Genomic DNA, 15,414 nt, shown 5'->3' with positions numbered 1-15,414 from the left:
AACCAGCCACCTCACAGTTCCCAGTCTAAGGCCCAACAGACTGAGCTACAGATGCAATCAACATTTCATGGTTCTCAGCAGACCATAGATTCATTATCAGGGTCAAGTTCATGAAACCTTTCAAAGATCCTTAGTTTTAACTGAACACTGCCAATCTACTAAGTTTGGGTTTATTTAATCATTTGCTTGCCTTTTGTGCTCAGTGAGCAGGAGCTGAGCTAACGTCATTGAACATAAGAGTGGAAGATAAGTTTAGTGTCAGTGGTGTTGGTGAAGAGGTGGGCTTTGAGTCTCCTCACTAACATCTGCCTGTCATTCAGCTGAGCTGTGCCCCTGATTGGGCAGACCTATATTCTTCCACACAGAATCACTTTCTTTGTGTCATTTTTGGCTTAGTGTGTATGTTGTTTACGTTACTTTCGCAGCTAACCTCATGCAGACACTTTGTCAATCATATTTTTCTAACATTTTTTTGGCAGCAAATAAATGAACACATGGTGGTATACAAGTTTTCAAAAAAGAAGACTTTTGTTAGACTGGACAAGAAATTAATACATTTTCTGACTGGACTTGTGATCGCAAAGCTGCTAAAGAAGCTGTTAGAAGAAATAAAACGACCACTTACATACTGTATGATAAGTTTTCTGTAAATTTGTACAATTTAATGTGTGCTTAAATGAAGTTCAAATGTATAAGCTAGTAACAAAACAGAATGCATAGATTTGTTTAAAAAGGTGTGAGAGTGAGAATTTACAGCTGATTCTTGAATCAGTTGCACCCCTCTATGCAAATTTGTGTCCAGTCTTATGTAACCTGATGACACTTTGATCGAATGATCCTTCTTTCCCCTCTGTCTGTAAATGATGAGAAAACATATCTCAAAGCCATTTAAAGAGTCTTTAGTTCCTTCAGCACTGCCTTTGTGCAGCTCAGACTGTTTTTAATTATTTCATCACATTTACATTGCACATTTCACGCATATGAGACAAATCAAAACTGAAACAAATCCATTTTTACAGCATGAAAAAAACAAACACAATCATATACTCATCTTTAAATATCTATATATCTTTGTATACTTTAAACATGAAGTCTGTCACATACTCATAGATTTCACCTCATTTCAGTACTTTCATTTACAGAAACTCTGAGTTCACACAGGAACAGGGACAGGAACAGGGACAGGGTGAGGACTGGAAGCCTCTGAACAGATCTAAATACTATCTAGTAAGATGGGCAGGTGGATTTACACACTTCACTTTGTTAGTTCTCTGAGAGAAAAAAAATACATTAATGACCAGACATGCTGACAAAAACTAGCACAGAACAGAAATAAATACCTGTTTTATAGACCCTTGAGTGTCTGAGGAATGTTTTCAGGTCTGCTTTGCTATCAGTTTATGTCATGTTCAGATTTAAGATTTTAACCACATTAGGTCAATGATAAACCCATAGCACAGAATACACCGGTGAGGTTTTCATGTGCCTGCAGATTAAAATAAGGTCCAACAATGGTTGGTGTTTGTTGTGCTGGGATTTTCCGTTTAATAAGCATTAAAGTCTTCTATTCCAGTTGACCTTGTAGTCAATTTGAGGACTTAATAAATTAGAAATGCTTGATTTGGTTTAACATCATCTCAGTGTCATGTTGGCTGGGTGTGGTGCTAAAGAAACACTGAGTCACACAGTTTAGACAATCAGAGATAGCCTTTGAAAGTCAAATGAATCTTCTCCATTTCATCCTGTGAGCTGATGAAAACCTGAACAGGCTCATGACGTTCTTCTCCAACTCTCTGCATTTAAGTTTACAAAGTGTTGAACATGTTTTATAAGAAAGTGGAGTGTCTGGAACTAATTTACACCTCCCAGTGAGGAATGAAGGGAATTCAGCATCAAACCATCGCACTCTTTAACATCCAGATGGGAAATTCTTGAAGACATAACAATCAGTGAAATGACACAGGGAAGGAGGATAGGGAGGGAGAGGAGGATTAAAAGATGGGAATGTAGTTGTCGATCTTGGCGCGGTGCCGCTGGGCGATGCACTCTGCGATCCACACAATGTTCCTGCACTCCTGCTCCTTCAGCTTGACGTAGGCATAGAAAACACTGAAGTGAAACTGGTTGAGGAAAGCCAGTTTGTTCAGCTTCACCTGCAGGAAGAAAGATCAACGAGTGAACTCGAGAGGCCATCACGTGCCAGAGTGTTTTTGTTTGGTGTTGTGTTGTTTTTTCCTCCCCCTCCTTCTCTCATGCTCCACACGTGTTGTTTTTCCTACCCCTTGCGTAACTGTTAAGTTTTTAAATGCAGTGCACCACAGGGTTTCTTTTGATTGAAGCAACTTTTGATTTGTAGTTTTAAAAAGAAAGACTGACAGGCTCTCTTTGAAAAAGTGTTAATTTCACAGAAACCCTTTTTTGCAGCTGGCTTTACATTTCATAACATTTTTGCATCACTGTTCAGGTTCATAATTAACAAGATTTTTACCCGGATCCAACTTATCCGAAGGGGTCTTCACCCAAAACCAACTGCTACAACATTGGCCTAATAGCCCATTGCCATCTTTTTTTACTAACAACCTGCAAAATGTCACTTTGCCTTCCAATGTTTTGGTGTTAATTGAACCCCCCCCCCTCTTTCTAACATATACATTTTCCTAGTTACAGAGCAATTTTTGTTGCGGTTAACAAAAGAAGCATGGGAGATCTTAAAACATCTGTAAGCCTGCTTCCTTTAGCCTTTAAGAGATTTCATTCTAATATATGTGTAAAATCTTTCGAAAAGGCTGTGAATGTGTATTTCTTTACAAATATATATCGCAAAGGCATGCTTTTAAGAAGTGTTCTTAATGAAATTGGTTATAGAGATACACCACAAACTATATGCTTATAAATAAGAGTGTGACTGTGTGTGTGTGTTACCTCATGCTCGAAGAAACGGTCCTCCAGTGTTTTGTCCCCTGGGTTGCTGCCAGCCCCCTCAAACAGCAGCTTGTACTCCTAAAACACACCAAAAGGACCAATGAAAAACTGGGGACACACAAGTGAACAGAACAAACTGTCTGCACTGGTTTCAGGTTTCTTTGACAATCATTTACATTTTTGGACTTACAGGATAAAAATCAGCCACAGCTTTGACCTGCTCGTAATCATCTGCTCGGGCCAACTGAGCAAGGCCTTCTGGGTAAAGCTTTCCACAGTGTGGGAAAAGCTTGGCACGATCCTCCTTGGACAGCTCTGTGCCAAAGGAGTTGATGGTGATGATGAAAGCTCTCCTGTCGGCTTCAAACTACAGCAGAGACAGCAAGAGGAGGATCAAAGGAGGAACAAGTGACACACTCAGGTGATACTTCTGTTTCTGCTTTATGCTGATGCATCGGATATTACACCAGGCAGACTTTTCACACAAGCTGTAGGTTCATAAATTTGCATGTGTGTTTAATGCGAGGACTCACCTCTAGGATAGGACACATGGTGTCAGCCGTGGTTCCTCCCAAGTTGGAACAGAACTTGTAGAAAGCTTCCAGATAAGCCTGTAAAATAAATCATCACTGCTTGTACTTATGATTTAAATAACTCGGTAATCTTCTTGTTTGTCTAAACCAAATTTATTTTGCATCAATTTTTTATCCTCACTAAGATTTACATTTTTTCTTTGTTCAGTAGTAAGAGCACTCTACCTTGTAAAGAGTGTTACGAATAATTTCAATGTTCATCTCATCCAAGTCCTGCTCAGATATGCAGTCCTGGAAGAAAGCAGCTGCAAGAAAAAGACAAAGAATCAATTCTACTGCACCATCTACTGTTCTGCAGCACACATGGCAGTTCAGTTTTTACTTTCTCCATTGGGATAGTGGTGAATAAAGGAGGTACAAACCCAGAGGTGTGTCAACCAGAATAGCGTTGTAGAGCTCAGCTGGAGTTTGAGCAATGTTGACTGCCTCCATCTGCTCGAAGCTGCCCAGTGGGTGACACTTCGGCACCAGCTCAGAGATGGCCCGCTGGTGGAGGGTCCCCGTGATCAGCAGGATGACATTATCAATCATGTAGCTGTATCTGAGAAACACAGGGCAGAGAGGGAAACACTATTAGAAATCACTCAGGAGATAATCCCATCACTACTATCTACTGATTTGTGTCATTAGCCTTTTGGCCAAAAAAATCACCTGCTTACAGTTTGTTGTGATAATTAATATCTTACAGAAAGTGTAAGTCAGTTTACAGTATACCTTATTGTGTACCTGATCTGCAAGAAGCTGTAGTAGCAGTAGTATCAGTTTTTTGATCTCTTAAACTACCTTGATAACTCCCCAAATAAGTTCCTTCAGGTGAAAATGTTTCTTAATGTTTCAGTGCAGGCAAATAAAAATTATTTGTACATGTGAGCTATCTACTCACGTGATAAAGTCCATGAAACTGGCAAGTGGCTCGTATGATTGGTTTCTCATGTGGCGGAACTCGACCACCATCTTCTCTTTCAGCTTGTCGTCGATAACTGATACAGTGAGCGGTGAGGGTTCGTTCGCCAGGAAGCTGCCATAGTCTGTGCTTTGCAGGTGGAGCTTCAAATCTGAAAGGGGGCACAGGAACAGAAAAATACAGCTGATAAGAGACTTTCTTACAATTTTTTTTTATTCAGAGGAACATAAAATATTCAAAGTAAAACATCTTGTGCACTTAAAAGTGTACATTCCTGTTTTAGCAGGTTTGATCAATTGGAATACATAAAATACTGTCCGTATGTACTGATGTACACATGCATGTAATGCAGTCTATGTGAACGGTATCATGAAGTAGGCAGATAAACAGAGACATCCCTTAAAAGATAGACAGCTGTCTGTCTATCTAATGGTCTATCTGACTGTCTACTGCTAGACACACAACTAGTTAGGCAGATAGGCCGAGTATGACACCATTCTCTCCTTTAATTACAAAATCCAATATAAAGCTTTTATTGCGGTGCAATCAGTTACTTTGAGGTTCAGCATTACCAGAATAGATGGAAATGACTGACAGCCAACTTATTCAAGATCACAATAAAGCTACCGGAGTGTCAGTAGAAAACATACGGGTGGCATAAGCGTGAGATTATTTGCCACTCTGCCGTGGAAGTAGGTCTGTATCCACCACAACAGTGTAAAACCTTCCATTACTGGACTTTCACTTCCTCTTTAAATCGAAAAAAAAACCCATGATTGATCAACATTTGACATAAGCTTTGTAGGCTACTATGCTAACGCTAGCTAGCAGAGAATCGAGCATAATACACTCATATTCAGACGATTTATTACAATGAAATTGTACATTTCCAACTCATATTTTAGATCAAATGCGAATTAAAAAATTAAAAAGGGAATATTAGTAGGCTTCAAACATCATTAGCTTTGATGTATCCAGGCTTAATAGCTTCGAGACTGACAGCTTGTGTTAGCTCATAGCATTAGCTCTGCCACTTAGCCGCAGTCGTTAGCCGTTAGCCATCACCGGTTTTGACTCACCTTCCAGGGTCTCACACTGAACAAGATTCAAGTAATCCGCCTGGGAAAGTATTCCAGCTTTGAATCCTCGGACCAGCCCCTCCAGGTAGCCATTATCAACGTTAAAATAAAGCTCGGGAAAAGGCATCCTGTCTGACCGTTCAGATCCGTCTCTGCCGCAGGAGAACCGTCAGGGTGGCTATTGCGAGTTAGCATCAGCTGACGGAACCACGTGACCGTCATCTGACCAGTCATGTGCTCGTGCGCGTGTACAGGCGCAGTTTAGATTGCCACAGTTAAACTTTCACTCGTGACATCGAGAAAATAGATACCAATGTCAGTTTCTGGTTTATAACTCCCATTTCTACTACATGTTTTCTCTTTTAATTCCAGTTTTGTCAGTTTGAATAATGATACAGCTCCTCCACTTACTGTAAGTCATTTATAAAAATGGGTGTTTAATCGTGTTCTTTTACTTGTTATCAACATTTGTCTTGATTTGCTGTTTATTATGTATATTTATGTTTTCAAGGGCTGTAGATGGAAGTTACCATATGTTGTTAGCCTGAGAAGAGCCATAGCCTACTTAGTTATTTTTTAAAAATTTAAGATACATTTGAAGATTATTTCATGACCATATGGTGCATTATTGAATAATATAATTTTACCATATCTGAAAAATCCCTTGTGTACAGTGAAGTCTCAAATTAAAGAACTGTAACTTTTACCAAGAGCTGGTGTAGAGAAGGGTGAAGTGGTTAGATGGATGTTTTCCCATTATTGCTTCATTAATAAGTATACCAGTGTTGTTGTCTGTGGCTTGCCTACAATGTAAAACCCATCAGACTGTTAGGAATGCAGCGGTGTATGAGATTTTTCTACATAAGTAATAAAGCAAAGACATTCAGTACACAAAAAGTCCATATAAAGTAATCATCCTGTAAACTGGCGGGAAGTGTGTAATGTGCTGGCACACCCTGTTAGACCTGTTCAAGGCAGGAACAAAACAATGATGTATCAGATTCAGATTCAGTCTGGCAGCAGGCTCACATAGGGGTAAAGGTGTCTCTGTCAGTGTCTGTTAAATGTGATCTGGAACTCAGTTTTTCAGGTAAGAATCCTCACCAGTGGTTTGATTTTTTTTGTTGAGCTGATGGACTGTAATTTTCACACAAGAGGAACTTCTGAGGTGCTTGTGCCCAAGTAATTAGAACATCATGAGCATGCCGGAGGGAACTGAGGACAGGCTGTCCCTCTCTCATCTCATCTACTGTGACAGCCGGACCAAAGCTGAAAGGTACCTTTTAAACTTTTCTGATTTTAAGTGCTAATTATGTGAGAGCTCAACTATAAACTAACTTCTGTATGCTTTGTGTTGAAGCTTAATTTGACAAAATAAGTCATTTTCCCCCAATTTTTGGCATGTAATGCAAATGTCATTGAGATAAGGAAAATCTTAAGGTTTAAGATTTCAGTTTTATTAAGTCTACACTTAAGACTTTTGTTTAGGATGATGTGTTACTGTATGAGCCACTGAATCTGAATTTCAGCTTCAGGAATAAATGGGTTTTAAATTAACTCATTAACAGTTGTATTTCTTCTTCTGCGTTATTTTCTGTGTTGTAGCTCTGGGACTCGGGAGAAGCTGGACTCACCTGGACTCACCTGTGTGTCCGCAAAAAGCGAGTCATCCATGTATAAGAGCATTGACTTTAAGGGTGGGCATTCTATCAAACAAAGGTAAGACTTAAAATGTGAAATTTTATTCCTTGGTTTGAGTTTTCTCCTTCTTCATGATGTCATTTTGAACTCTTTGTGTTTTCTTTTGTGTTGAAGCTCTGTGACTCAGGAGAGACCAGATTCACTTCGGCCCACAGCTGTGTCCATGAAAAGCTTTTCATCTATGGATGATCCCATCCATTTCAAGGATCTACCACAAATGTAAGAATCTTAACACAAGTTAAAATGTTTTCTGTAGGTTATGTAAGTTGAGATAAATCACTGCTTGGCACTGAATACACCTTTCATATACCTGTTGATGTATTAGAAAGAATTAACACTTTACATAACATGCAGTAGGTACAAACAAGCCTTTTATGAATATCTGATAGATCACATTTGAATACGTGAAGACTGACATATCTATTCATAAATAAGATATAGAGTATGAACCAGTACATATAATTTAGTATGTATATTCTGTTTAAATGTACATCATTTGCACAAAAACAAGTCTTTGGGGTCTGAAAGTATGATCCAAATGTTCCATGTACATATGTTTGGAAGCCAGGGGATCTGGAGGGGAGCTGATCCACCTAGACCCAGTGTGTCCACCAGGGCTGAGTGGTCTAAAAGTGAACTCACTGAGGTCAAAGATGAAGGGGAAATAATCACACCAAGGTAAAACTTCAGTCAGGCTGTTGTAAAAATCTGCTCCCCTGTCATTCAGCTAGTGGGGTTTGAGTTTTTTCATGTGTAGAAATTTCTTAATAGACTACTGATTGGTTATAGTATGAGATGCCACAATGAAAAGAATATTGCTGGAAGGAAAAGTCATGCACTCTGTTTCTTCTTCTTCTTCAAAAGGTATAAACAGCAAAATATAATCACAGTTTTTAGGATTAAATAATGGAAATGCAAAGTGGCTTTATCTAAATTTGAAATGACATCTTTATTTACAGCTGGGGTTTATTCTCGTTTCAGTGTTATCAAAAGAAAAAAATCCTGATTTCACTGTTTTATGATTATAACTTGAGATGTTTATGGAATTATTTAGCTTTGTTTTTTTTTTTTTTTTTAATCAACTGGACCATAAAATCTTATGATTATTATTAGACATGAACAGATTGATCGCTGCCAATTTCCTTAATTTTGGGTGATTGGTGATCAGTGATCGGCCCATCCTTACATATGAAACTGATTTTAAATACCTCTGGGAAGGTCTGACAGCCATCCATTTTTGCTTTTTGCTGTGAGACCTAAAACTCAGGACACTCTATTGGTTGTTTAAGTTAAAACATAAAGATTTTATTGTTTCACAGATATTGTTCAATGATTTTTAATAAAATAAGATCGGAACATTGAAGGTAAACGCTGTCTGTTATAAAAAATAAAAAAATAAAATCGGTTTGGCCTAAATTGGTATTGGCAGGTCAGGCTTTTTAAAGATCGGTGACTGGTAATCTGCCAGAAAATTGTGATCGGTGCACCCCTAATTATTATTAATTGGTAAATGTCTTACGCAAAATAATTTTAAGTAAGTAGCAGTAGATCTATATTTTTCATGTAATGCATGCTTGAAGGTCTTACCATGCTGTTTTTAACATCAGCAGTATAGAAGCACAATGGGCAGTTTTATAATCACACATACAACTACATTTTCAAAACAATTTCACTCCCCAAGCATTTCAACTGTGGGACTTTGGATACGTTTTGAAAGACGTATGAACCAGGAACAAAAGCTGTTTTGTTTTCATTGACAGGCAGATCAAGTTATTCAACATTCTTGGCACCTTGTGTGTATTTCCTTCCAGTCAAAAACAGTAATTGTGGATAGCCTCAATTAAAAGATTAATACCTCAACAAAGTTAACTAGCTGGTAATTCAGTTAGATTGACCTGAAAAGAAAAAAATAAAGGAAATGCAACTTTGCTGGTCACGTTTTTTCCTGTTAAAACAAAAATAATTAACAACTCCCTGCCAAAAAAAGAAACAGTTTGGTTTGATGTTTTACACTGAAAAGATTCTGCCGTTTTGAGTACTAAAACTCAAGAAGGACAAAGTCAGCAAACACAGAAGACCTCGGCTTAGTCCAGAGGGGCGCCAAAATTTCCACAAACAGAGCATCCTTTAAAAAAAGCAAACAGATCACCAATAAACATTTCTTATGTTTGAGTGTTTCTCTGTTGTTTACATGCGTCTATTTTAAATAATTACACAAGGAGAGCTATTCAGCAAGCTCAATTTTGGCTTAATTTGTATGCATGTGTGTACATATGTAGGATGTGAAATGATTTCATGTCTGTCTGTCAGACCCCACAGGAAGAGGTCAGAAGTTATCTTGGATCGTCATGCCCTGAAGCATGAGAACAACTTGGATGCCATTTTCACCGTATGTACAATTTATTATTCAATATGTTTTTACCAATTTTTTTAGGGTTAAATTTTTTACTTGAACATTGTTAAAAAAAATCACAAAATTAAATTAGGCACAAAGCTGTTCTCGTGGCTGCCTTCTGGGAAATCCCCACACATCGAAACCTGTTTGAGCACATCTTTTGGAAATGATACTTTGATTACTGTAAAGCTACAACATACCAGTCCTGGCAGGGTCACATGTCCCAGCTACAGAAAAACCAGTTTGTTCACTTTACCCACAGACATCAACAGAATATATGCAGGAAAAAAAAGTGAAGAAAAATATGCCTGACACAATGAGCACCAAATGAAAAAAGTTATCTCTTCTCAGTTTTTTCATGGGTTGTTTTCAGCAGAAAAAATAATGCTCCATAATTCTGTCGCTGTCTTAATTTTTAAAATGAAACTCTTATTTCACCCAGCTTCTTGAAGATAGCATTGTGGCCTTTGTGAGACATGAGCTGAAAATGTTCAGAAAAGTTCTGGATCCAGAATATCCAGAGAAGCAGGAAGAAGATGATGAAGTCACAGATGGTGAAGAAGAAGGGGAAATAAGCAGCAACAGAGATGCATTCCTGAGTATCACTCTGAATTTTCTGAGGAGAATAAAGCAGGAGAGGCTGGCTGACACTCTAAAACATGGTAAGATACTCCCATGACAACTACATTCTACTTCTGAATATGAAAGAACTCATACATTGAGAATAAGGTGCAACTGGGTTGAGGCTTTAAGAGATTCCTCAGAAGGTCATTACTGAATGATTTAATTTCTGTTTCCTCAGAAACTCTGGCAGGGAATTGCCAACACAAGTTTAAGTCCAATCTGAGGACTAGCTTTCAGTATTTGTTTGAGGGGATTGCAAAGGCTGGCAACCCAACATTGCTAAACCATATCTACACAGAGCTGTACATCACTGAGGGAGAGAACAGAGAAGTCAACAATCAACATGAGGTCAGACAGATTGAAGCAGTTTCTCAAAGAGCAGCAAGTTCAGAAACCTCGATCAAGTGTGAGGATTTGTTTGGACCTTTACCTTGCAGAGCTGAACCAATCAGGACTCTGCTTACAATGGGAGTGGCCGGCATTGGGAAAACTGTCTTCACACAGAAGTACATCCTGGATTGGGCTGAAGACAAAGCCAACAGAAACATCCAGTTCATCTTTCCGTTCACCTTCAGAGAGCTCAACTTGCTGCAGAAGAAGAAGTTCAGCTTAGTGGAACTTCTTCATCATGTCTTCATTGAAACCAAAGAGGCAGGGCTCTGCAGATTGGACAAGTTCAAGATTCTGTTTGTCTTTGATGGTCTGGATGAGTGTCAGCTGCTGTTAGACTTCCACAGAAATGAGATTGTGACTGATGTGACAGAGCCAGCCTTGGTCGAAGTGCTGCTGACAAACCTCATCAGGGGTAAACTGCTACCCTCAGCCCACATCTGGATAACAACAAGACCTGCAGCAGCCAATCAGATCCCTCCCGAATACATTGACATGGTGACAGAGGTCAGAGGGTTCACTGACCCTCAGAAGGAAGAGTACTTCAGGAAGAAGTTCAGAGACCAAGAGCAGGCCAGCAGAATCATCTCCCACGTGGAGACATCAAGAAACCTCCATGTGATGTGCTACATCCCAGTCTTCTGCTGGATTACTGCTGCTGTTCTAGAGGATCTTTTAAAGCACAGAGAGAGGCAACACCTGCCCAGGACGCTGACTGAGATGTACATCCACTTCCTGGTGGTTCAGACCAAACAGGGAAATATGAAGTACCATAGCAATGCAACTGAAGATTCTGTCTGGAACTCAAACATGAAGGAGACCATTCTCTCATTGGGGAAACTGGCTTTTGAGCAGCTGGAGAAAGGAAACCTGATCTTCTATGAAGCCGACCTCCATGAGTATGGAATAGATATCAAATCTGCCTCGGTGTACTCAGGACTGTTCACAGAGATCCACAAAGAAGAGCGTGGGCTGAGCCTGGCCAGGGTGTTCTGCTTTGTCCATCTAAGCATTCAAGAATTTCTGGCAGCACTCTATGTCTCCCTGACATTCACCAACGACGGTGTTGATCTGCTAAGAGAAAAGCAGCGTACCCCAGTACATAGGTCTTACCTAACCCATCTAAAGAAGGCTGTGGACAAGAGTCTAGAGAGTCCAAATGGACACCTGGACCTGTTTGTCCGCTTCCTCTTGGGACTCTCACTGGAGACCAATCAGATGCTGCTACAAGGCCTGCTGAAGAAGACAGGAGGTTCAGAGCAGGCCAAGGAGATGGTCGCAATGTACATCAAAAAGAAGATTGGGTTAAACATCTCTCCAGAAAAATGCATCAATCTGTTCCACTGCCTGAATGAGCTGAATGATCTTTCTCTAGTTGAGGAGATGCAACAGTACCTGAGATTAGGGAGTTTCTCTGGGAACAAACTCTCTCCCCCTCAGTGCTCAGCACTCGCCTTCATCCTCCTCACCTCACAAAAGGACCTCGAGGAGTTGGACCTGAGGAAAATCTCTGCCTCAGAGGAGGGACTCTTGAGGCTGCTACCAGTGGTCAAAGCATCCAAAGCCTCCCTGTATGTATGCAGATATGTACGAATAGAATAACTAAAGAGAACATTACTCACCACAGCCTTTAACATGTTTACTCTTTCTTCTTCAGGCTGAGTGGCTGTAACCTGTCACTTCACAGCTGCGTAGACTTGGGCTCAGTTTTTAAGACCATGAACTCTACTCTGAGAAAGCTGGATCTGAGTGACAATGACCTCTGTGATACAGGAGTTGAGTCACTCTCAAATGGACTAAAGAGTCCTCACTGTCAGCTGGAAGCTCTTGGGTAAGTATCTGTTGGATAAAAATAACAAATTTACAACTATCTGTATCTGTTCATGCACAAGTCAAGGTAGACTTAACTCATCATGTAACCAAGTCATTACTAATGGTGTGCAAAAATCTTTGTATCCATGTTCCCAGGCTGTCTGGCTGTCTGATCACAGAGAAAGGCTGTGCCTCCCTGGCTGCAGCTTTGAACTTTAACCCCTCTCATCTTAAAGAGCTGGACCTAAGCTTCAATCATCCAGGAGAATTAGGAGTGATGTTGCTCTCTGCCGGAATGGATGGCAAAAAATGGAAATTGGAAAATCTCAAGTAATATTCTTCTTCGATTCTTAATTATTATTATATGTCACAGTATGAAGTTTACCTTTGTTCATTGCCTTTCGCAATTCTCTAACTCTTCTCAGGATTGATCATTGTGGAGAATGTCGACTGAAACCATCACCTCAGCGGTGTAAGTGTAAATTTTTAATGTTCTCTTGAATTTTCTCATCTTGAGTTGTCTCATCTCGTCATGTGTCATCTTGCCTGTTCTTCTCTTAACTCCTCTCATCTTGTCGTGTCTGGAATTATCTCTTTTGGATTTGACTTGAACTGTCCCCTCAGATCTTATCATGTCTTTTTCTTGTCTTGCCCCATCTGTACTAGTCTCATCTTGTCTCATCATGAATCGCCTTTTATTCTTGTCTCACTCCTTTTCTCCTTTTTTTTTTCTTGTGTAGCTGTCTTTCATTGTCATGTCTGAAATAGTCTAAGATTCAGTCTTGACTTGTCTTGTATTCTCATTGGTTCTTTCTCATCCTCTCCTCTCATTGTGCAGTCTTTATTCTATCTGTCTTGTCTAATATGGTGTTGTTAAGTCTCATTTTGACTTGTCTCAACATCTTTTCTGTTGTCATCTTTTCTCATCTTGTGTTTGTTGTCTCATCTCAACTCATCTTATTTGTTTTGTCTCATCTTGAGTCACATCGTAACTGTTATAAACAGTTGTAGCTGAGCTTAATCTAGTTTTGGCAGATAGCTTTAAACCATTGTCTCAGATTTGCTCCAACAATCTGCTGATAAAAATATTTTTTGTGTTCTTTTTTGTTGTACTTATTGAGACTGGATTAAATTTTTTGTTTTTCAATAATTAATCAAAAACCAATCACTGTGTACATTTAATCAAAATAATATTCCCCTCTAATGTAAAACAGAAGGAGTTGTGTCAGTTAATCAGATATCAAACTTCTGTTAACATCAGATTTCTGTGAGCTCGCATTGGACCCAATCACCGCAGACAGACACCTCCTGCTGTCCGACACCAACAAAGGAGTGATGTTGGTGAAAGAGAGGCAGTTGTATCTTGATCATCCAGACAGATTTGACACCTGGAAACAGCTGCTGTGTGTTTCAGCCCTGACTGGTCGTTGTTACTGGGAGGTACAGTGGAATGGAAAGGTAAATATCGGAGTTGGGTATGGTGGAATCAACAGAAAAGGAGATGGAGATGACTGCGGCATTGGGCGGAACGATAAGTCGTGGGGTCTGATGTGCACCCCTCAGGGTTACACAGCCTGGCACAATAACTCTGCGACAATCATAGCTACACGCCTGCCCCCTCACTCTAACAAAGTAGCAGTGTATCTGGACTGGCCTGCTGGCACTGTGTCCTTCTACTGTCTCCAGTCAGTGGTGTCTTCAGTTAAACCTATCCACCTCCACACCTTCCACTCTACATTCACTGAACCCCTTTACCCTGCCTTTGGGTTTGGACAAACACTTGAACTGGGGACTGACTCAAAATTAATCCCAGCCTCAGTTTATCTGACACAGATTGACCAATAAAATCAAGCTTCATGTTTATTCATGCAAAATCTCCATTGGCTTCACATGTTAAAACCATGGAGAGCAAAAATTGCTGGAAGTAGTCAGCCGAACTCATTCCTAAAACCTGCTGTTCAAAGAGCTCTGCTAATGTGCAGAAAAGAAAGTCTCACCAAGAAGTCCTGTATTGCTATTTTTTAGGTCCACAGAAAGCAACGAAAAGTATCCCTTGGCCAACAGGTACCTGGTTTGGTGTATGTAGGGCACAGAAGTCACATGCCCTTACTGTAATCAGCTGACAGCCTGCTGATTGAATCACAGCTTTCTTCCACTCACTCATCAACCTTCCCCTATTCACACAACAAGGCTGTCCAAGTAAATGGAACAACTGACACTCACTGTACCAGCATCCATTACTGAGCACAACTGGAACGTAAAAAATATTTTAAGTGGACACAGGCCTTTGTAATGAATCCAGAGAGAGGACTGCAGATGAATTGATCTGTCCAAATATGACTAGTTGTGATACATCTGCATAAATAAAAAAAAAAACATATGAGTACTGATGCAGAACATGAAAACATTAATAAAAATTGGCAAACAATTCAGAGTAAATCTTTTTTTGATTTTTGTTTTTGCAGAGCTGAATTTCTGGGTTATGCAATAGATTGTGTATGATAAGCAGAAGTAAGCCTCAGGTTTCACTCTTTCCCCTTACAGTCTTTCTTTGTGTAAAGTACAAAGCAATGGACAGTTTGTTTAATATACTGATTTGTGTACATTTTTTGACTTTGGAAATTTGTGTGTCCATTATGAAAAGAAGAAAAGAGAGTACGATAAAATAAATGTCATCCTACTCCCTTTTTATCATGGGTAGCTTGTATGTTAACAGATGTTTTAACTTTGCTTTCTACACTTGATAGTATTTGTACAGATATGTTTATGTATTTATGCGTTTTAATCAAACATGTTCCAATGAAGAACGAGAAAACCACACTATTGCTTTGATTATGAAACTGAGTGATGTAAATGTGTAAAAAAAATGTTTTTCTTTTAACATAAAATTGTAACTTCAGTTCTATAATAGATGGTCAAAGTAAACATTAATTCATTCATTCATTGAGTCATAATTCATTCTTTCATCAAACATCTGGACTGTTTTTGAATTTA

At 39.4% G+C, this 15,414-nt stretch overlaps 2 protein-coding genes across 2 annotated transcripts; one reads left to right on the top strand and one right to left on the bottom strand.

Moving 5' to 3' along the window:
• Positions 1–901: 901 nt before the first annotated feature.
• Positions 902–5,709, bottom strand: LOC141787309 (V-type proton ATPase subunit d 1). The gene is made up of 8 exons (XM_074665568.1): positions 5,499–5,709; positions 4,399–4,570; positions 3,878–4,056; positions 3,681–3,760; positions 3,456–3,533; positions 3,113–3,289; positions 2,923–3,000; positions 902–2,153 (listed from the first exon to the last, which is right to left on the bottom strand). Exons 1-8 carry the CDS (start codon positions 5,623–5,625, stop codon positions 1,992–1,994), a joined length of 1,053 nt encoding a protein of 350 aa, XP_074521669.1. The 5' UTR covers positions 5,626–5,709; the 3' UTR covers positions 902–1,991.
• A 972-nt stretch (positions 5,710–6,681) lies between these two features.
• On the top strand, positions 6,682–14,988 carry LOC141788074 (protein NLRC3-like). Its single transcript, XM_074666899.1, has 11 exons — positions 6,682–6,774; positions 7,104–7,217; positions 7,314–7,418; positions 7,764–7,877; positions 9,510–9,588; positions 10,037–10,256; positions 10,397–12,179; positions 12,266–12,439; positions 12,577–12,750; positions 12,846–12,892; positions 13,682–14,988. Exons 1-11 carry the CDS (start codon positions 6,695–6,697, stop codon positions 14,263–14,265), a joined length of 3,474 nt encoding a protein of 1,157 aa, XP_074523000.1. The 5' UTR covers positions 6,682–6,694; the 3' UTR covers positions 14,266–14,988.
• Positions 14,989–15,414: the final 426 nt, after the last annotated feature.

Source organism: Halichoeres trimaculatus, unplaced genomic scaffold, assembly GCF_033239565.1.
Source record: "Halichoeres trimaculatus isolate MK-OKI-2021-1 unplaced genomic scaffold, fHalTri1.1 fHalTri1_scaffold_3, whole genome shotgun sequence".
In the NCBI taxonomy this organism is placed as follows: domain Eukaryota; kingdom Metazoa; phylum Chordata; class Actinopteri; order Labriformes; family Labridae; genus Halichoeres; species Halichoeres trimaculatus.
This window is presented reverse-complemented; position numbering and strand designations above follow the sequence as displayed.